The sequence below is a fragment of the Cetorhinus maximus genome, chromosome 1, assembly GCF_964194155.1.
Source record: "Cetorhinus maximus chromosome 1, sCetMax3.hap1.1, whole genome shotgun sequence".
Lineage (NCBI taxonomy): Eukaryota > Metazoa > Chordata > Chondrichthyes > Lamniformes > Cetorhinidae > Cetorhinus > Cetorhinus maximus.
The window spans coordinates 50678492-50701570 of NC_135879.1; the positions used below are offsets into that span (position 1 = coordinate 50678492).

At 44.7% G+C, this 23079-nt stretch overlaps 1 protein-coding gene across 2 annotated transcripts in view; it reads right to left on the reverse strand.

The window, feature by feature from the left end:
• Positions 1–23079, reverse strand: part of fstl5 (follistatin-like 5) — a 985045-nt gene that overhangs the window by 73323 nt on the left and 888643 nt on the right. For both annotated transcript variants that reach the window (XM_078540706.1, XM_078540715.1), the window contains 2 exons: positions 5618–5725; positions 3622–3746 (listed from right to left, as the gene is read on the reverse strand). In XM_078540706.1, the coding sequence (XP_078396832.1) occupies positions 3622–3746; positions 5618–5725 (233 nt within the window). The remainder of the gene's footprint in view (positions 1–3621; positions 3747–5617; positions 5726–23079) is intronic.

Consider the following 23079-nt stretch of genomic DNA (forward strand, 5'->3'; position numbering starts at 1 on the left):
GAAACTGTGACATGAGCTGGGACATGTGCATTAATTTTAATAAAAATTTTTCTGAAAATTTTAAATCATTCATGAAGCCTCACTCCGCCCGTGGATGAGGGTCCATGAAAAATGCAAAGGTCGCTTGGGCTCTTCGCCTGCCCGCCAACCTTAAGGTTGGACGGGCAGCCTTCTCAATAGGCTTAATTAGTTCATTAATGGCCTTAACAGGCCTTTGACAGTTCGGTGGGTGCACAGCTGACTTGGCTGCGTGCCTGCTGAACTGAAAATCTAAATGATGCGCGGTGATGTCGGGATGCATGCCCAATGTCAACCTGTGTTATTTTACGCCTCGGCGAGAGGGCCCCACCCTTGCTCGCCAAGCTGAAAATTCAGCCCTAAATGTCTCTTGGATGCAAAAAGTAGCGATTGATGCTGGTCTATACCAGCAGCGTGATATGGGCACATAGAGATTTGGCAATTCTTTCAATGCGCTTGATCTCCTTTCCACAGAATTTCACAGAACCATAGTTCAAGCTCTTCTTGGAGATTTGTTTCCTAGTCTCACTGTCACTTTTACTTGATTTGAAATTAAAAAGTCTTGGCAATATTTTCCAAGTCAACATTAAAACCAGCGCACTGAAACCTGACTGCCGATTAGTTACAAGCCCATTTCATGCTGCTGGTCTAGGCCAATTTCACTCCCCAGTCTTTCAGTTTTGACCAGTTAGACCTCAGTTGCTTTTAAATCTTAGCAGGTAGCGAACTGGAAATCACATCACATCTACTTAATCACCTAGTGGCAAAAATATTGACATATGTTTAACTACATTGACAATTGCTTTTGCTGATGATTTTAATTCAGCTGTTTTTTTTTACCATCTGTAATCATAAATAAATCATATAAATCAGCTTAATCACACCCAATATAAAATTAATCATGCTTTTTTCTTACATTTTATACATACACATTAGGCAGAATTTTACCGGCCCCAAGGAAGCGGTAAGGGAACTGGGGGGCCAGTAAAATTGTGGACAGCCTTTATCAGGGTGGGCTCTCTGACCATGTCCCGCTGTCCGGGGATTTTATCGATGGCGGGAACAGGGTCAGTCTAGTTGCCTGCCACATTGAGGCGGGCAGCCAATTCAAATATGCAAAGGGCCTATTACGGGGTCATTTTATCAGGCGATGATGGATCTATCCCTGCCATGTGGGGAGGCTGCCAGCTAAATGGAGGCGAACTTCCAGCTGCAGCACAGGGGTTATTGTTTTTAAAACCACAGAGAGGCTTTGGGCAGCAAAGACAGCCCCCATGGCTCATCAATTTCCTCGGAGGGGTTTCTCTCCAACACTTGCATTTATACTTGTTGTTTATTTTTTTACAGCCTACATATTGTGGCTGCAGGGCTCCTGCCTGCCTCAGAAGCGACCACCACTCCTGGTGGTGCTGCTGAGGCTCCTGAGTTGCCAGCTCTGTGATTGGGCCAGCAGCTCTCGGGGGGCAGGCTGCCATCCTTCATAGGGCAGCAGTTCTGGCAGCAGCCACTTCATTGGATGCTGCCCGTATAATTGAGGGGTAAGTCTCGCCAGCTGCCCTTGTATGTCTGCATTTCCAGCCAAGGTCTGACCATCCGCCCGATTGACAAAATTCCACCCATTATATCTAAGTAAACGAAAATGAAAATACAGTAGTATTTTAAATATAGCTTCATATAAAAACTTGCATGAAGCTCAGTATAACACAATGTGCTTTAGCCAAGAACAGATTTGAGTACATATTATATATGCTACCAAGATGGGAGATTAGGCAGGTAAATTTTCAATTATAATTATTCTGAAATGTGATTATGACTTTGTATGCAGTATTTTTTTTAACGAATTCAAAGCATCTTTTTTAAAATCATTGATAATTTCCATGTACATTGCAGCAGAAATCATACTCTTTGATTCTTTATAGTCATAATTATAAAGTCACATATTAATCTAGGGCAGAATGTAGTATGAGTGCAAACCTCCTGCTGAGTCCTTTTTAAGAGTAATTAAGAGAATATGATGCCTTAGTTACAAAGATGTGACAGTCCGTTTTTTCCATGTGTGGTACCTGGTAGGAAGCATCTATTAATGATACGTCAATTTTTTACTTGTCCCCTGTCTGTAAAAATGAACAACTGTCAGGTCTTTAACTGTGTATATCATTGGTCACAATGAGTTCCCTTAGGGCAAATGTCCGTACCAAGCAAATCACCTGATTGTCCCCTTTTGTGGTATACTGTCACCTAGGCCTGAACATTTCAGATGGCGGGGTCTCACTTCCCTGCAGGAACACATCCCTGCCAACTCTGAGTACCCCGAATGACCGTTAAATGGCTGCAGGCAGGACTTCCGCCCGTCACTCGGGAGGAAGTCCCACCTCAGAGAGCTGCTGGTCAATCTGATTGGCTGGCAGCTCTCCAGTCCCTGCCGCAATAAGAGCTGCAGTGAACTGAAGGTGAATTGCATGAGGATGCCGAAGACTAGGTCCGGGCAACAGAGGCCAAGGTTCAAGGGGTCGCAGGGCGGGGAGGGTAGGGAAAGCCTGGGGCGGCGCGATCGGGGTCTCCAAAGAGGAGCCGGGGTGGAGGAAGGGAGGTCCAGAGGCCACAAGACATTAAGGAATCCCTTGCCCAACTTCAGAAGGGGGCTTCTGTTGGAAGCATCCCCCACCCCCAGCTTCCTGCTCGAAATCTACACGCATGGTCAATCCTCATGCCAGCTGAAAAATTGAGGCAGGGTGGGAAAGGGCCTCAGCTGGGGCAAGGTCTTGCCCGTCCCAGTATTAAATCATGTGGTCGGAGCAGGCAGGATCCCGTAGAGAATCCCGTCCCTTCAATTTCACGCTCCCCCCCTTGCCTAAAAATCTCCCAGTGGGGGAGTATAAAATTCTGGCCATAAGAAAGCTTTATCTCCACTATTAACACTCAAAACTTCAACTTCCATGATTATGGCTTATACTCTGTCCTCTCTGGGACAGGAATCCAACTTTGATTGATATGATAATTTTTATATTTATATTTTTACCCACATTACCTGGTACATCTGTTGTATAAATCAAATGGATTTTCAGATTTGTGACAGATTAAATGCTTAAACACTACACGATATGTGCCTTTACCAACTGCTGTACACCAGTGTTATTGTGAAGACAATTACTAATCCACTATGTTAGTGTGCTTGGTTGAAGGTCAATATTTATCCATTTTCATCAACATGGAGAAAACAGAATCTAGGACAGGAGTCGATTTTAAATCCAATATAACCCACATGGCAGAAATTGCATCTCTCACCCTCCTACTCCTCCTGGCTCTGATAGTCTCTCAGCTATCTGCTGCTACATTTTCCACTTATTTGACTGCATATGTTCCCCTTTGTTCTCACACAGGAAACCTAATTAAGAAAATTACTAATGTTTCAATTAATTTAAGGTCAACTGAATCTTATGCTAATTAATTGGGAGATATTAGAGTAAAATCAGGAATCTTCAGTTTTATCTCCATAGTAAAATTTTTGTTGCTATCTTTGGATTTTTAAAAATTTATTCTCCCACAGAAAACCTAAACTGGGAGTGAAATTGATCCTGTTATGGGTTGCACACCCACACCTACCTGATGTGATTAATGTTGAGGGTTGTAGATGGAATGAAAAAATCATCCACCCTGTCAAACTGCTTGCCAACTGGTTGGGTATGGATGGTGTGATGGGCTGCACTCCCACTGGCCTGATTAATTACCTGTAGAGAAAAAGTAAGTGAAATAGAAAATTTGCCTAATACAGATTCAATTTTGTGAAGGCTCTTAAAATAACCAATTGTGATTCACCACAAAAAATAGTGTCATTTATTATAGTGTGTGGGTGTTTTTTTAAAAAAATGTTATTGAAGTAATACTTAGCAAATAGACTTTTGGTAATACAGAACTTGAATATTGCTGAAAAGAAGAGACATGTTGCTGAAGCTTGAAGTCTTGCACTCATCAGGACAAAGGCAAGAATGCCAAATTTCAAACGATCCCGATTTATACTAAAGGCTACTACTGGCACTCTTTTCCCCTGTAGTATAAACTGTTGTAATCATTTTAAATTTGGCATCTTGCCTTTGCAAAACGAGAAGCTCCACTAACATGCCTCACTTTTCAGCAATATTTAAATAGACTTCTAATAATCTTTGTAGTTCAAAAGGGCACTTCTTTGCCCTGGTGAATTACTTCATACTTGTTATTCAACTTAGAAGGAACGTAATTTGTTGCTGATTGTAAAAGGTCACAAGATTTTAATTCCTGTTATATTTGCTGATAATATATAATTAGAAAGTTATATAAAGCTTTACTACAATCACAGAGTCAATGATTCTGACTCTTCTTGATGTATCACCAAAAAATGTAAAGGTATTTTGATTTGAATATCTTGGATGATCAATTCAAATTCATTGAAGTTTGATCTTTGAGGTATATTTAACACTATGAAGCAATAATTATTGTTTTATCTTCACTTAGCTTAGATTATTTATGAGAAACATAAGTGGCATTGTTATAGCTGAATATTGCTCTAACAAATTAACCAACACCTCAATTAAAGGTACGGAAAGTCATATAGCACAAGTGCTTTGAATACTCTGACGCTCTGGCCATATAAAAGGCAAACCTTATATAAGGGGTAGGTTAGTGAATCATGGGAAGCCACAAGATAAAATGGAAATAAAATGGAAATGTTGCTTGGTAGTATTGGATTAAAGGTAGCAAGGATAATAAGGAAGCTAAGAAATATATTAAAAATGAAAAGAGAAGTAGAAGCAAGCCCGAATTGGGCCCCTAATTTTTGAACAAGGTTTCAATTTGGCCTGCAGTAATCGATAGATAAGAAAGTCCTACACTTAAACCCGATCTGTGAGACATGAGCACATTCAGCACTTTAGACTGCAATTGATTTGTTGGCGCTAATTGTAAAGAGACAGGGGTGATTTAAATGCATGGATTTATATTTTTACAAGACTTTCATAATACTGTGTTTCTCCTTGGACCTAAAATGGAAAGGTAGAGGGAGACAAAGGGGCCAATTTTCCCATAGGAAGAATCAGGTGTCAAAACCAAACACAAGTCGTGTTTCTGCCTGTCTCCAGACTGCTGTGGAAGCACAATTTTGAGGTTTCCAGAGCCTTAGTTTGGCCTTGAGGCTGGTCAGCTGCCCACTTCAGCAGACCCGAGGTGGAGGCAGGGCGACTCTGGAGCAGGCAGGTTAAAAGGCTGACCTTCATTCCCATCCATTCACAAGTACATCGGCCAAAAGGAATTTCAAAAGTATCTCAAATGTACATTAAAATTTAAATGTATTCCCACCCACCCCCCTCACCCCCATCCACCCCCTTCACCCCCATCCAGCCATCCCCCTCACCCTCCCCATCTCCCACACTACACTAAAACTATATAGCTACAGAAAACAATACTGTAGTATATGTGTATTAATTTCACCTGCAAATTTCCTTGAATGGCACTACCTCATTAAAATTTGAAGTTCGTAGAATATTGATTTGTAATATGTATAACAGTGATGCAACATTTGTTGTTAATAGAGTACAGCTAATGAGATACTGGAAATGAACATACTTACCTGCAGTGTTGGTGAGCTTTTCTCATTATCACCCCAGCTGAGAACCCAGACTTGGTCATGTGATTTATCATAGTGAAGTTTCACTGGAACTGGATCAGTGGCTACAACCTGTAATCGAGAATGGAATCAAATGAAGGGCTGCTGTACATACTCTAAATTAATAATAAATAAAAAGCCCACATCATTTCCAAAATCTATAATAACTTATAAGAGAACAGAGAGAAATTCATTATTTTATTTACATTTGTCCAGATCTTTCGGTCAGTGGAAGAGTGGGTGTGCTGCTGCTAATTACGATTTAAACTACCCACTACCTACTATTTTATGCTGGAGTTTTGGACTTTCTGGTTCTGGTTCCGACTTGAATCCAGTGATGCGCAGAGTGGGAGGTATAATGGCGAAGGGACTGAAGTAAAGTCGCATCATGTTTTGCATCATGACTGAAGACATGTCCCTTAAGGTCTGTCTTCAGGTTATTGGCTTGTAGTGTTTTCAAATAGACCTGTCACCACTTGGCAACACTCACCCTCGTCCTTACCACCTCTACATGTCCCCTCTAGACCAACAAAGCTCACTCCACCCTCAGACCCCGAGAAAGTTCACTCAACACTCCTCACCCTTCCCACATCCCCTGACAAAGCTCAACCCCCTGACAAAGCTCACCCCCCTGACAAAGCTCAACCCCCTGACAAAGCTCACCCCCCTGACAAAGCTCAACCCCCTGACAAAGCTCATCCCCCTGACAAAGCTCACACCCCTGACAAAGCTCAACCCCCTGACAAAGCTCACCCCCCTGACAAAGCTCACACTCTGACAAAGCTCACCCCCCTGACAAAGCTCCCCCTGACAAAGCTCACCCCCCTGACAAAGCTCAACCCCCTGACAAAGCTCACCCCCCTGACAAAGCTCACCCCCATGACAAAGCTCCCCCTGACAAAGCTCACCCCCCTGACAAAGCTCAACCCCCTGACAAAGCTCACCCCCCTGACAAAGCTCACCCCCATGACAAAGCTCCCCCTGACAAAGCTCACACCCCTGACAAAGCTCAACCCCCTGACAAAGCTCAACCCCCTGACAAAGCTCACCCCTCTGACAAAGCTCACCCCCCTGACAAAGCTCAACCCCCTGACAAAGCTCACCCCCCTGACAAAGCTCACCCCCATGACAAAGCTCCCCCTGACAAAGCTCACACCCCTGACAAAGCTCAACCCCCTGACAAAGCTCAACCCCCTGACAAAGCTCACCCCTCTGACAAAGCTCACCCCCCTGACAAAGCTCCCCGTGACAAAGCTCACACCCCTGACAAAGCTCAACCCCCTGACAAAGCTCACCCCACTGACAAAGCTCCCCCTGACAAAGCTCACACCCCTGACAAAGCTCAACCCCCCGACAAAGCTCACCCCTCTGACAAAGCTCACCCCCCTGACAAAGCTCCCCCTGACAAAGCTCACCCCCCTGACAAAGCTCACCCTCTGACAAAGCTCACACCCCTGACAAAGCTCACCCCCCCCGACAAAGCTCACCCTCTGACAAAGCTCACCCCCCTGATAAAGCTCATCCTCTGACAAAGCTCACCCACCCCTGACAAAGCTCACCCCCTGACAAAGCTCCCCCTCTGATAAAGCTCCTTCTCTGATAAAGCTCCCCCTGACAAAGCTCACCCCCACAAAGCTCACCTCCCTGACAAAGCTCACCCCCTGACAAATCTCGCTGCCCCTCACAAAGCTCACCCCCTCCTCAACGCCTTGACAATGCTTATCCTCCTCTCCCCCGATAGTGCTCACCTCGACAGTGCTCACCCCCTCTTCACCTCCCGACAATGCTCACTCTCCTCAACCCCTCAACAATGCTCACCCTACGCACCCCACAACAATGCTCACCCTCCTCAAACCCTCAGCATTGCTCACCCTCCTCAACCCAGCGACAATGCTCACCCTCCTTAACCCGGCGACAATGCTCACCCTCCTCAACCTCTTGACAATGCTTACTCCCTCAACCTCTTGACAATGCTCACTCTCCTCAACCCCTCGACAATGCTCACTCTCCTCAACCCCTTGACAATGCTCACCCTCCTCAACCTCTCGACAATGCTCATTCTCCTCAACCCCTTGACAATGCTCACTCTCCTCAGCCTCGACAATGCTCACCCCCTCAACAATACTCATTCTCCTCAACCCACGACAATGCTCACCCTCCTCACCCCCACAACAATGTTCAGCTTCCCCAACCCCTTGACAATGCTCACTTTCCTCAACCGCTCAACAATGTTCACCTTACTCACCCCACAACAATGCTCAACCTCCTCAGCCCCTCGATAATGCTCACCCCCTCAACAATGCTCACCCCCTCTTCACCTTCCCAACAATGCTCACTCTCCTCAACCGCTCAACAATGTTCACCTTACTCACCCCACAACAATGCTCCTCAGCCCCTCGACAATGCTCACCCCCTCAACAATGCTCACTCCCTCAACGCCTCGACAATACTCACCCCCTCGACAATGCCTAAACCAATTTAGGTAATTGACAGGGCTGCCCATCCAACCTTAAGGTTGGCGGGCAGGCAAAGAGCCCAAGCGGCCTTTGCATTTTTCAGGAAGCCTCATCCACGGGCAGGATGAGGTTTCCTGAAAAATAAAGATTTTTTACACATTTCATAAACATGTCCCAGCTCATGTGACACTCTCACATGCGGGGATATGTCTAAATAATATTATTCTTTCTTTATTTTAAACTTTCAATTTGAACTTAATCTCCCTGAGGCAGCTCTGAGCTCTTTCGTGCATGCGCCGATTCTCCCTCCTCACCCCGCCCGCACAGGTAGCGCTGAGCACTACCGGGCATGCATCACGCTGGGCCAGCCTTGCCCGCCCACGTAAAATGGTGGCGTGCAGCCGATTGGCTCCGTGCTTGTCCGCACCCTCTCCCGACTGACCTGCCCAATAAGCAGGAGATTCTGCCCATTATTTCTGTGCTGAAGTCGGAATTGTAACAAAAATAAGACATAATTCTCCACATAGAGATGGTTGCAAATATTAGATGGAGGAATGGATAAATATTTTGAAATTTTCACGAGATTACCTTTGGAGTTTCAGGTGGTTTAACAGTATGTGTGGGATTGGATCATGTTAGAATATATTAAACTTAGACTTTGGAAGGAACTGGTTTGGTGGAGCAATTATTTTTGCTCTCGTGAATGGATCTGTAACTAGGCCAGAGATTTTAAAACATTGGGAAAAGATCTAGAGGAGAGGGGAGGAGATGGGAAATGTTTCATTCAAGGGCTGGATTTTATGCTCCCTTCCCCCCATTGGCAGGGCCTGCCTGACTGGACCTAGTGAAACTTACCTTGTTACCAGGCTTCCTCCATGGCTCATCAGCAACTCACTGCAGTCCCAGCAATGGTCACTGCTCCCCGTGGCTGCTGCGACTGGAGAGCTGCTAGCCACTGATGATTAACTGCTTTATGTCTGTAAAATCCGATCATGGCCTCCTGGGTCAGAGGATTTGGGCTCACCTCCACCTCCATCCCGCCACCACCCCACAATTTTCACCCAATAGGCGGGGCCACTGTCGCATTGTGGGGATATTTTAGTTGGAATGATGGTGGAAGCTGATTCCATAAATAATTTTCAAAGGGAGTTGGATAGTTAAGTGAGCATGATGAATGCACACGGTTACAGACAAAAGTGGGGATGTGAGATTAAGCATGACTGCTCTTCCAAAGAGTCAGCACAGGCACGAAGAGTCAAATGGTCTCCTTCAGTGCTGTTATTTTCTATGGTTTTATGATTCCATACTTTAACTTCTTATGATGAAAGTTATAAACCACGTAACATTTTTAAACTATACTTATCTCTTTTGTCTTATTTATGCTTTCACCTCAACTATAAGCCAATTCTTCAGAAAATTTTTTTTAGGTCTAAGGTTGGGTCTAACAGCAATCAGACAGAGGAAAGTGTTCAAACTGTTTGCTGGATTGTAACCAGGTCCTGGGAATGAATGGAAAGTGCTCAAAAGCATTTGCTGCAATTAATGTCCATCTGTATTTGTATCTCATTGCGCAGCATCAACAAACTTTTTTTTTTAATGAACTCAATAGCATGTGGAAATGAATAACACTTTGCAGCATGTGAATTGTTTAAGTGTAGTAACAGCAACTTCTGCACAACAATTTGGCAGGTTACATTAAATTAATAATTAAACAATAAGAAAGCCAGCATTCAGCTGTTGAAAATTACCCCCTTTTCAATCTTATCATCAATAAAAGAACATTGCAATTTATTTTTATGGACACTCAGAAATTAATTTATTTAAAAAAAGCAAAGAGCAGAATATTCACTCTTTATTACTATAATTATTTGAATGTAATTGCATTTGGACAATGGTCCAAAAGACAATGTAAAATGCTCATTTCATTTACTTTTAAGAGAAGACCAAAACTAGTCATGTTTGAAGAAAGTTCTAATGAATTAGGTATATTAAATAATTTGTAAAATAAAACTTCCTGCTGTTGTGAAAAAGCATTTGCAATAAATGGTTCATTTTCCATAAATAGCCTTCCCACTATGTTGATTCACACACAGGAACATTATTAACTGCCTTAGAAGCAAATGATGTGAAGGCAATATCTGGCTTACAGGGGTGTTAATCTTCCTCAGCTTTCCTCCATTTAACTTTACAGAGTATTGCTGGTTTCACAGAATTGCTGGTTTAGTTCTGTTTCACACTTCAGAGGTTCCATATTATAGACATGCTTTATTTTATAAATAAATTCAAATTCTGATCACATCATGGACAGTTTTTGAGAAGAAATTTCTGTAGTTTTGGAGTTATGCCTGAACAATAGCATAATGCATTCATATGCATTTCTTTGCTATATTATAGAAGAAATCAACCTGTTTGCTTAACATCTGCAGGCAATATATATTGTGTATACCTATGCTAATATCATACAAAGTAATTTCAAGGCCTTTGAAGCTTCATAGTGGAACTTCTGCCTCTCATATCCTTCATAAGTTCCCTGACATGGGGCAGAATTTTCTGAGCCTGCTGGTGTGATAGGTGGCGTGCGCGGAAAATATGGCGGGACCCACTTCACGACAGCGTGAAGGCAGGTCACGATCTTCCACTCAGCCCGCCAACGGCGGGCCGCGTTTCCCACCATTGGTCCGCGGGGAGCTAATTGTAATACATTAGCATATAATTAAAAGGCCATCCCGCCAGGCTCTTGGAACCCCGCAGTATCGTCCATCCACATCGGCATGAAAGCACACCGACATGTTTCACAATAGCGCGCAGGCGACTATGTACTTGGTGGTCTTCACTTTGGGGGAACTGAGGTGAGTGAGCAGCAGCATTCTCCACAGCTCGCCTGTTGTTTACAGGCCTCAGGGGTGCCGGGGAGCAGGGGAAACTGATGCCTGGCCCCGCAGGCGACTGCTGAGGGGTGGGGGGAGGTGTCTGGGGGCAAGTGCTGGCCAGCCTCGGAGGCAACAATGACCAGCACCAGCAAGCATCAGTAATGTTTCCAAGGAGTGTGAGGCTGGACCATCACTGTGGTCTGAAGGCCACACAGAGCACAGGGAAGAGGCCCTGGACTGAGATACCTGCCTTTTATCTTGTGCAGAAAGGTTTCACATCTGAGTGACAAGAACACTGCTCATCAGAACAAGGAGCCATAGGCAGGGAGACAGTCTTGGGAGTTTCTTGATAATAGTGAACAATCTGCACAAGTGATTAACACCCATGCCCAGGCTGTGCAACTATTTCTCCTTAACTGTCCTAACCCTGCTTAGTGCTTGGTGCTCCCTGGACATCCACAGCAGAGGTGGAGGCAGCCTGCTGACTGTGATGCCCTGTCTGTGATGACTTTGGTGGGCGTCCTCTGGAGGGCTGAGACTTGGAGGGCCCCGGCCTGCTTTCAGGATCCTGCTGTGTGGTAGTGACACCCCCTTTGGCCGGTGATGCTGCATCTGCGGAGGTCACAGGAAGAGGGGAGTCAGATGGGCCGGTTACTCCCAGAGTCACCTGGGTGGATGGCCCCAGAGCGTGCACCTGCTGATCCTCCTCCCTATGGGTGCCCGAGGGCCCCAGGCTGACTCTGTGAGCAGAAGGGGTAGCTGGAGTGAGATCGAGCTGCCCAGCACCCCTTTCGCATACACACTGTTGGAGGCCAACTATGGCATCAGCGATGGAGTTAAGCCCACACAGCAGTGCAGGAGTGACATGCTGGACCAAGGTCTCCATGGCAGCCGCCATCCTGCCAGTGTTGACCTCAATGCGTTGCAATGCCTGTACTATTACCTCAGCCTGAAGATGGACAGACTCTTCCATCATGCCTTGCAATCTGTGGGGTGCAGCAGACATCCCTTCCTGAATTTCCCGAGCTTGCCTTTGCAGCTCCAGCAACTGTGCCATGACCGAGTCCAAAGGCTCATCATCTGACTCGGAGTCAGTAACGTTCTGGCCTCCAGCAGTCACCCGAGTGTCGGGGACCTGGGAAGTCCCAACCTCCACCTGCTGTGGATCAGAAAGTGCGATGTGCTCACCAGGTTGTGATCCCTAGGCTACTCTAAAGCTAGGTCCCACCGGAGAGTGTGTCTTTGCGCTGGTGGAGGGTGTGGGTGAGCGCTGTGACAGAACTTCAGGGTGGATGCCTTCAGATTCCTCTTTGGAGGTTTCTTTGGAGCTTGCTTGGAGGTTCTGGGTGGTGGACTCCGTCTGCTGCTTCCCAGATGTGCCTGCAACAGCAAGGGGAGATAATTAGTGCATGGCAGTGGCCTGTGAAAGAGGACATATCACTCACGGCGTGGTCATCTGGTGGACGTTGCATTGCTGGATCCTCACTTGGTAGAGCAGCGCCAACCTCACCGTCAGCACAGGACTGATCATGGCCAGCCAGCTGGATGGCTGTATTTTCGAGTTCTGTCAGAACTTTGATTTCGGGCATCCCTCCACCGGTCTGCGACCTTTCCCTCCTTTTGTGAGCCAGTTTGTCCTGAATGGATAGAGATGGGGAGAGTGTATCAGGATGCCTGCCAGGCCAGATGATAAGTATGCCTGGCCTTTGTGGGTGGTGAGTGGTCTCATGGACGGGTTAAGGACAATCATGGTGTGTGTGAAAGAGTGAATGGTGATGTTCCTTGAACTGGCAGTGAATGAGGACCCTGTGAGTGTGTTATGGGTTTGTGAGTTGGGAGTGATGAAAAGAGTGACTTACCCTGGTGGAATGGAGGAGATCATTCATCCTTTTGTGGCACTGGATGGCAGTCCTCTTCTGAAGGGCGTTGGTGCTGACCACTGCTGCCACAGCCTGCCAAGCCGGGTTGGTGGCATTGCTACCCATCCTGCGGGCAGAGCGGGGGTAGAGCACATCCCAATGGGCCTCCACGACATCCAGCAGTCGCTTGAGGGACCCGTTGTTGAAGCGACTGGCTGCAGTCTTTTTGCATTTGCAGGCCATATCTCCCAAGAAACGGTGGCGAGCTGGTGGCGATGAGCGCTTTGCTGGTGGCTGCCTTTTAAAGATGGCGGCCGGTGTGATGCAACAGCTGGATGATGGCGAGCAGGCAAAGGAGAGCCCGCCCGCCATGGAAATGGCGTGTGAGACGGGCTCAGGACGATACAGCATGAATACGCGCCATTTTCATCAGTGGGTAGGACTCCATTTTACTCGCCAGCTACCGGCCCATCCAGCATGATGTCTGCACAGAAGTGCTATGCGCTCCCTGTGCGGGCAGGGGGGAATCCCTAAACCCGAGAGTGCGCTCTTTCGCACATGCGCACGAAAGAGCGCACTCATCTCCCTGAGGCTTAGTGCTGCCTCAGGGAGATTGTCTCTAATGTTCAAATTATTAAAAATAGAGAAAAAAAAATCCCTGACATGTCCTCTCATGTGACACTGTTACATGAGTTGGGACATGTCCATAACTTTTAAAAGTACTTTAATTAAACTTTTAAAAACCTACATGAAATCTCATCCAGCCAGTGGATGAGGTTTCATGCTTTTTCTAATGCCCGCCAGGGCTCCTGGCCTGCCCGCCAACCTTAAGGTTGGGCGGGCAGGTCCATTAATTACTTAAATGACTCTGTCAATGGCCTCAATTGGCCATTGACAGGTTGGCGGGCGCACAGCTGATTTTGCTGAGCCCCCGCCTACCATCGGAGTTCCGCCCGACATCACTACGCGTCATTTTACGCGTTGGCGAATGGGCCCCGCCCCCTGCTCGCCGACGGGAAAACCCTGCCCATACATTGTGATAAAGATAAAATACCGCGGATGCTGGAAATCTGAAATAAAAACAGAAAATGCTGGATCAGAATATAGGTAATAAAAAAACGCTGGAAAAACTCAGCAGGTTTGACAGAATCTGTGGAGAGAGAAATAGAGTTAACATTTTGAGTACAGCTCTGAAGACTCGAAACTAAAACTCTGTTTCTCTCTCCACAAATGCTGTCAGATCTGCTGACAGCATTTTCTGTTTTTATTACATACATTCTGATCCTTGTTTTTATTTCCATTTTCCAATTCCAACTTCATTATGCAATTATTCCTAATGCTCAACCTACATCTTCCACTGCAGGAGAAAAATAAATCTTAATGTGGATATATCACACTTCCTTCCAAAATATATGGGTTGAATTTACTGGAAGTAGTAGAAGCTTCACCGCCAGGGTCCAAAGCAGTGCTGAGGGGCAACGCTGCTTCAATGAGCAGATCCATGGCTGCATTTTGCTGCCAGCAGCCAACTAAGTGGCTGACACTGGCTTGCCAGCCCTATTAAGGATGGTGGCCCGCCCCCAGAGCTGCCGGTCCAATCAGAGGGCCGACAGCTCAGTAGCTTCACCAGCGCCACACTAGTGGTGGCCATTTCTGGAGCTGCGCTTTCAGGAGGAGGGTGTACCATTAGCTGGTGCCTTCAGAAAGGGGTAAGTGAGGTTGGAGGTAGCTGGGGCCTGGCAGGCAGGTGGAGTTGCTGAGGGCAGGTGGCACCGTTGCCATGGAGAGGCTATTGCCATCAGGGAGCCCTCTGTGGGTCAAAGGATAGGCCACTCTGGTAATCTTGCGTCTTTCCATGGACTATACAAGACTTGCCATGAAAATTTTCTTCAATCATCCGGGGTAATGGGAACAAGTAGAAGAAACCAATCTCCCTGAAATGTCTCCCAGCCTAAATGGAAATTATTGAAAACACCAGAATATCAGAGTGATATTACAATTTACATTATTTAACCCTGAGCAGTTGCATTTCACAGATGAGATTCCCATAATCTCATCATTGCTGAAACTGAAGCGATTTGATGATCTGCGTCTACATTTAACTTTACAGCCTGTTCTTAAACAGATACTTGGCTATTTTGGAGCACTGTCAATTCCTCACATTTTAATTCTGAGCAAACAGATTTGTTTTTTAACCTGGTCTGTTTTGTTCTTGTGATCCAAAGTTCTGTGATCAATTTAAATTAAAATAGCCTTCTTTCATCCACAATATTGAAACATAATAAAGCCTTTCTCAATAACCATTTAGTCAATAAAAACAAGCTCTTCGCAGTCTGAAATCACCTTTGCAACATTTCTCCAAAATTTCTCCAAATCACAAATGCCCTTTTGAAAAAAGAAGTCCTTGACCATACAGTTTTTCAAATGTACCCTGACCAATGGGTTAACTAGACTTAAAACTGCATTTCTATAAACTCTGTTACGATATCAACTGATACTTGACAGGCTTTGTTCACAACAAATTTATCTTGCCCAAATATTCTAGTGAATTTTATATAATTACATTTAAATCTATCATTTTGTGTTGTTTCAGATTCCCAATAGCAATGTGTATTGTATTCAAAGTATCCATATTAAATTCTAGCCAGGATTTTCTGAGCAGCAGCAATGATAGTTGGATTGCCACTGCGCACGAAAACTCAACTCGAAGCTGCTGCACATTTCTTATGGTACCTGCTGAGCCCGGCTTTCACAGAAATGTGCAGTGCTCCATTGGGGAGCTCCAACGGAACAGTGTAGAGTCGGAGGAAGGTAGGACACATCCTCTTTTTATGGCACTAGCTGCCATGTGGTAAGTTTAAAGGTCCAGTTTCAATGTTAGTGAATGAATGAGTGAATGGGTGAGTGGGTAGGGGGTAGGTGATTGAGATGGGTAAGTGGGTAGGTCGTGGGTTAGTGAGATGGATAGGTGGATGAGGTGGGTAAGTGAGTAGGTGGTAGGTAAGTGAGATGGGTGGGTGGATGAGGTGGGTAAGTGGGTATTTGGGTAGTCAGGTCAGGGGTAGGTGAGTCAGGGGGGAGGTAGTCAGGTTGGCCAGGTGGTTGGGGGAGTACTTGGGTCGGGTTGGGGTTGGGATGGTAGTCAGGTCGGGTCAGGAGGGTAATTGGGGTGGTGGGGGGGCGTTGAGGCAAAGTCAGGTCAGGGTGTTGTCAGGTGGTCTGGCGGGGGTTGTCAAGTTGGGTTGGGAGGTAGTAAGGGGTTTGAGGAGCAGTCAGGTTGGGAGGTAGTCATGTGGTCAGGGCGTTGTCAGATTGGGTCGGGGGTAGTTGAGGGGTTGAGGAGCAGTGAGGTTGGGGGTAGTCAGGTGGTCAGGGGAGTTGTCAGGTCAGGCCAGGGAGTAGTTGGGGGTCGAGGGCAATCAGGATCGGGGGTAGTCAGGTGGTCAGGGGAGTTGTCAGGTTGGGTCGGAGGGTAGTGGAGGGGCTTGAGGGGCAGTCAGGTCAGGGGGGTACTTAGGTCAGGCTGAGGGGGTTGGTTGGTTGATTGTGGCGGGGTGGGGGGGGGTTAGTCGGGTCTGGTCAGGAGGATAGTCGGATGGTAGGCAGGCTGCGTCACCATCAATTTTAAAGGAATTCAACAATCCTGCTTCTGCTAGCTGAACCCACTTGAACTGTAACTCCTCCGTGAAGGAACCCTCACTGGACTCTGACTTTCTGGACCCTCGCAATCATGTGAACTGATATCCATATATGTGTGTGTTTTCTTTTAAGTTATTCATAATTGTAAAAACTCCTCTTGCCTATCTTCTTATTGTGTGTTTATGTTGTGTGTTGTGACCATCTCCCAGGTTTGAATATATGAATAAACAATACTTCTGATTAAACTCTGAAGAGAGTTTGCTACAAGTCATTTTAAAATATTACCTCACAAACCACAGTTGGGGAAAACACGCCACAGCCCATTTCAAAAATTAAAATACCTCTGCTGACGGGCAGATGGCAAGAAAATTAAGGAGTTCAGGTTTGCCTCTCTCTCCTGTCCGTACCAGTTAGTTTTTGATAGGTTTCAGGTTCAATGGTGCTGGTCAGTCTTGTGACCTTCATTCCATTTGATCAGCTTTGCTTCCATACTTACCAAGATCTACCATTGGATAATATGGGGATATAACAACATCAGAACTTGGTATTGAATCTTTTTCATGTGCCCTTACATGCACATCTTCAATTATTCAGTACGTGGACTGAAAACATATTAGCCAGTTAAGGCCAGGCATGAATCGTTAGTCTATTTTATAGATAGCAAATGATTGTATAACATAACTCCTGTAATCAAAACTCACTTAATTACTTCTTCTTTATGAATAAGAAAGCCTACGTCAAACCTTGATACACTAACCCACTTTAGGGTGATGAGACACCCTAAACACAAATGACTAAAGCATTTTGATTGGAAAACATCTGTATTTGGATGATTTTAATTTCCCAGGCATTTAATAGCCATGATGAGCCACCCAGCAGTGAGGGCAGATCAGCTGAAAGGTCTGTAGGTCTTATTAATAATTGTTTTCAAATACAACACATTAGTGAGGAAGCTAGGAGTAACCAGGCATTTATTCAGTTTTTAGAAATGATATTGATGCAGTATCAAACCTCCTTATTGTGCGGAGGTGGGGTGGCGTGGGGGTAAAGCTGAACATCAGTGATGACAATATAATTCAATTTAATTTCATTAGTAAAACAAGAGTTTCCAAGAAGTTAATGCTAGCTGCAGATTTTAGAAGGGTTAAAGTTTGCGAAAATGGCAGCGTGCTTGAATCATGGATTGGCAACCCTACGAGAAGGGGTAATGAGAAGAAAAGTGGAATACCTTCAAAACCATTCTAATGCAAAAGGAAGCCACTTATGTTCCTAGAGTCAAAAGAAGGGCACATGTTAGAACAAAGCTGAAGTAACTAATTGTTTCTGATAAACTCAGCAAAAATACTCATACAGATTACAGTAAAATTGGTCTTCAGTGGAGATGTAGGCATGCTATAAAATGGGCTGCTAATTCAGTATTCCTTGCTTTGCCCTTCCTTTGATACTGATGAGACCCCCAATAACTTTTAAAAGTATAGGGGAAGTATTGAGCTCAGCTAAGGCTAACAACGTTGACAACCTGCATCAGTTATAGTGCAGAAAATAATCTCCCAAGTACTTCACTTAAGTTTAATCAGACAGAAGCTCAACACAGAGCTAAAGAAGGCAATACTGGGAGGGGTGATCAATACCCAGATCAAGGAGATGAATATCAAGGAGGATCTTAAGAGATGAGAGGAAGGTGGAGACGTTTAGGAAGCAGATTCTAGAGCTAAGTGTTGTATAGTTGTTTGGTGTCTCAATAAGAGCTCTGGAGGCTTGCACGGTTGAACATTAACTATTTATTGGTAACCCATAACTATATACATCTCCCAGTACAGCACTGCATGGGTGCTGTCTCCATGCCGTTTCTTCCAGAATTGGTGGCAGTACTGTTCTCCAGTCCCACATTAACCTTTTCTTTGTCCGAACACCCATATTCTACAACTTTCCCCATAAGTTCTTTCCCAAATATATTTACAATACGATCTTCTTTACTTGCTACCCCTTCTCCTTGCCCCCACCCTCCTTCCCTCCCTCAAGTATCTGACCTGATAAATTCGGATGGTCTGGAGACCTGACAATTCTTCCAGACGATGTTCTTTCACGTTTGAAGAAATAGTAGTCTCAGTTCCTTTGGATTGACGTTGCTGGTTAGGCATTGAAAGTGTTTCCGGCATTTGGTTGTCTCCATGTGATGCACTTTTTGTACTTTTTCAAATTGCATTTCTCTTTATCAACAACCTGTCTGCTTTATTCGGACACTGTGGGTTTGTCCCGTTCCTTCCGAAAGTAATGTTTTCTCCGTTCATTCCTAGAGCGGACTCGGATTTTATTTGGGGTCCGCCATGCAAGAGCTGGACGTTGACGTTTCAAAAATTGAGCCTTTGTTTCCACTTGTCTCACAATTTCAGCCAAACATTTGTTTACTTTCTTATTTTCCAATCTTTTTTCAAGCTTATTCTTTTCATTCAGCTCAGCAACTACTCTGGCGAGCTCAGAGTTATCTGCTTTAAAAGTCTGGATTTGCTCTTCCATACTTCCATTCATGTTCATCAGACTGGATCAAAGTTCTAGAATTTCATTGCTATTTTCACCATGAAGTTCCAATAATTCATCAAGCTCATATTCCATACATGAAAATTGGTTTTCTACACTAAACAGTTTTTCCTTCGCAGAGCCTAATTGCTGTATGCTACCCTTCAAGCTCACATTCTTTAATTTTACTTCTGCTAATTGTTTCTGAGACTCTTCATGCTCCTTTGTGAAAACTTCTAATTTCTCTTACAACTGCTTAATTTTTTCTTGACATTCTAGGTCCTCGATTTTCATTTCAACCATGTCAACTTTCAACAATTCAGTGATATGTTTGAGGTATCCAGTGCTTTTCCTTTCATTCCCTTGATCTTCGGTGTCAAATTTGCATTTCCCAATCTTATTTCTGTATTTTCTTTCAGTTTCTTCAGCACGGCTTTGTCCTTGTCCTTAATTTTGTTCTCACTGTTGGCCAGGTCTGTCTCCATTGAAATCTTAAATTGTTTCAGTTCTGTAATTGTGCTACTCATGGCTTCATTATCTGCTCACAGCTTGGAAAGCTCTAAGGCTTTTCCTCTCTTTTTACTTCAGCTTGTTTTTCAGCTCTTCAGTCTCTTCCTTGTACCTCTTGGCTTTAGAACCATAGAACACTACAGTACAGAAAACAGGCCATTCGGCCCTTCTTGTCTGTGCTGAAATATTATTCCGCTAGTCCCATTGACCTGCACCTAGTCCATAACCCTCCAGACCTCTCCCATCCATGTATCTAATTTATTCTTAAAACTTAAGAGTGAGCCCGCATTTACCACGTCAGATGGTAGCTCGTTCCACACTCTCACCACTCTCTGAGTGAAGAAGTTCCCCCTAAACCTTTCCCCTTTCACCCTAAAGCCATGTCCTCTCATGTTTATTTCTCCTAATCTAAGTGGAAAGAGCCTACTCGCATTTACTCTGTCTATACCCCTATTTCTCCTGGAATATTGAACATTGATGAGTATTTGAAGTCAACTGGTTTTTCAGTTTGTTCGGAGAGACACCAATTTCATTTTGCTTCTCTTCATAATTTTTCAGAGACAAAGTTCAAATGCTTTGTCTTGAGTTATCTTGTAACTCAACAAAGTATTCACAAGTTTCTTCCGCTTTTCTTCCATTTTGCTATTCAAGGCAGTCTTAATTTCTTCATGATGCTGAAAGGTTATGTACTCCTTTTCCATTTGATCTTGAAGAGCAATTAACTATTCTTTTAAGTGTTTATTTTCTTGCTGACCTCTTGCCAATTCACGCTGTGCTTCAGTGCATTACATTGTCACTACTGATAGTTCTAATGCAGTTTTTTTCTGAAACAGCATTCAACATCTCATATTTTTCCAGGGTTACATATTGATTCTTCAAAGAGTCTTTCAAAGTGACTTCTTTGAGTACCTTTTCTACCTGCTGTTGTGCCTGGCTGTACATCTGGTTGAGTTCCTTCAACTCAGCATTGATACACCCATTTACCTGTGGAATAGCTTAATTTTCTTTTTCCAGGTTTTGTTTATTTTGGGTTACCTCAGATAGCTTTCCTTTATTCACAGCCAGCTGCTATTTTTAACATTTTTTTTCAATTTATTCTTTCATGGGATGTGGGCATTGTTGGTAAAGCCAGCATTATTGCCCATGCCTAATTGCCCTTGAACTGAGTAGCTTGCTAGACCATTTCAGAGGGCAGTTAAGAGTCAACCACATTGCTGTGGGTCTGTAGGCTTGGTAAGTCTGACAGATTTCCTTCCCTAAAGGACATTAGTGAACCAGATGGGTTTTTTAATGAAAACGCATGGTGAATTCATGGTGACCATTACTGAGACTAGCCTTCAATTCCAGATTCTATTCTTTGAGTTTAAATTCCACCATCTTCCAAAGTGGGATTTGAACCTCTGTCCTCAGGCCATTAGCATGGGTCTCTGGATTACTAGTCCAGTGACATTACCACTACACCACCACCTCTCCAGTGAAGGTGCAGTTTCGGTAATGAGTCAGCATTTTCAAAAAGCTCTGTTTTTAAGCCTTTAGGCTGCTTCTCAGCCTCTTCTTTCTTCTGCACTAAGTTTTTCGGCTCTTGCATTTCATTGTACTAACATGGTCTGTGACCATCTTGTGGTTTGCTTAGGTATTGTCTCCCTTGGCCTGGAGTCTTCTATCTCCCTCTCTTTGGGGTCTCCTGTCTCCCTTGCTTTATTGGGGGTGTTCTAGACCTTTTTCTTAAGGTCTGCACTGTCTACAGCCTGGAGTTTAAAATACTGGTTAAAGGCTTTTAGTATCCCACCAAATGTGGTTGAGGATTCTGCTTTACCTTGTCTTAGAATCACTTCATCTATAAATACACCAAACAAGTATAAAAAATATTAACCTGATTTCTTTCTTACTCCTGATGTACTCCTGTAATCCTTCTCAAAATTGGGTCTGTTGTGGCCCTTGCTTTAGCCTAAATTGGTCTGGTAGTTTTAATTTACTATCCATGGCCATTTTTCAAAACAGGCAAGTACCTCATTAAATTTATTTTTCTTCCAGATGGGCTCTGCAGAATCAGACATGGGCAATAATACGGTGTCGGAAGGAGGAAATGTTTACAAAGAAGAGCATATCATGCAGGTTGAACTAGTTAGCATTAAGTATGAGGTTTAACCTGCTTCAAAGTGAGACAGCAGCCAGTCAAGTGGATGGAATCAGTGGCAAAGTATGAATTTGTAGCAATAGCTGAAGACGACGGGCCAAATCTTCCTCTGGAATCAGAAGAACCTGACCCGCGCACTTTGATGGCTCACAAACTGTATACCATACTCATGTGTGACTTCACACAATATTGTTGAGTTTTCACACTGGGATCAGGTTCAAAGTGCAGTTTGGAGTGCCACACTGGAGTGTGTGGAGTGTGGATGATGGGGAGGGACAGTTAGAATCACACAGTGCAGAAGAGGCCCTTCGGTCCATTGAGTCTGTACCGACATGTGAAAAACACCTGACCTACCTACCTAATCCCATTTATGAGCACTGGGCCCATAGCCTTGAATGTTATGATGTGCCAAGTGCTCATCCAGGTACTTTTTAAAGGATGTGAGGCAACCCGCCTCCACCACCCTCCCAGGCAGTGCATCCCAGACCGTCACCACCCTCCGGGTAAAAAAGTTTTTCCTCACATCCCCTCTAAACCTCCTGCCCCTCACCTTGAACTTGTGTTCCCTCGTGACTGACCCTTCAACTAAGGGGAACAGCTGCTCCCTATCCACCCTGTCCATGCCCCTCATAATCTTGTACACCTCGATCAGGTCGCCCCTCAGTCTTCTCTGTTCCAACGAAAACAACCCAAGTCTATCCAATCTCTCTTCTTAACTTAAATGTTTCATCCCAGGCAACATCCTGGTGAATCTCCTCTGCAACCCCTCCAGTGCAATCACATCCTTCCTATAATGTGGCGACCAGAACTGCACACAGTACTCCAGCTGTGGCCTCACCAAGATTCTATGCAACTCCAACATGACCTCCCTACTTTTGTAATCTATGCCTCGATTGATAAAGGCAAGTGTCCCATATGCCTTTTTCACCACTCCACTAACATGCCCCTCCGCCTTCAGAGGTCTATGGACACACACGCCAAGGTCCCTTTATTCCTGAGAACTTCCTAGTGTCATGCCGTTCATTGAATGCTTCCTTGTCAAATTACTCCTTCCAAAGTGTATTGCCTCACACTTTTCAGGGTTAAATTCCATCTGCCACTTATCTGCCCATTTGACCATCCCGTCTATATCTTCCTGTAGCCCAAGGCACTCAATCTCACTGTTAACCACCCAGCTGATCTTTGTGCCATCAGCAAACCTACTAATCCTACCCCCCACATAGTCATCAATGTCGTTTATATAAATGACAAATAATAGGGGCCCCAGCAAAGATCCCTGTGGTATGCCACTGGACACTGGCTTCCAGTCACTAAAGCAGCCTTCTGTCATCACCCTCTGTCTCCTACAACTAAGCCAATTTTGAATCCACCTTATCAAATTACCCTGTATCCCATATTCTTTATAAGTCTCCCAAGTGGGACCTTGTCAAAGGCTTTG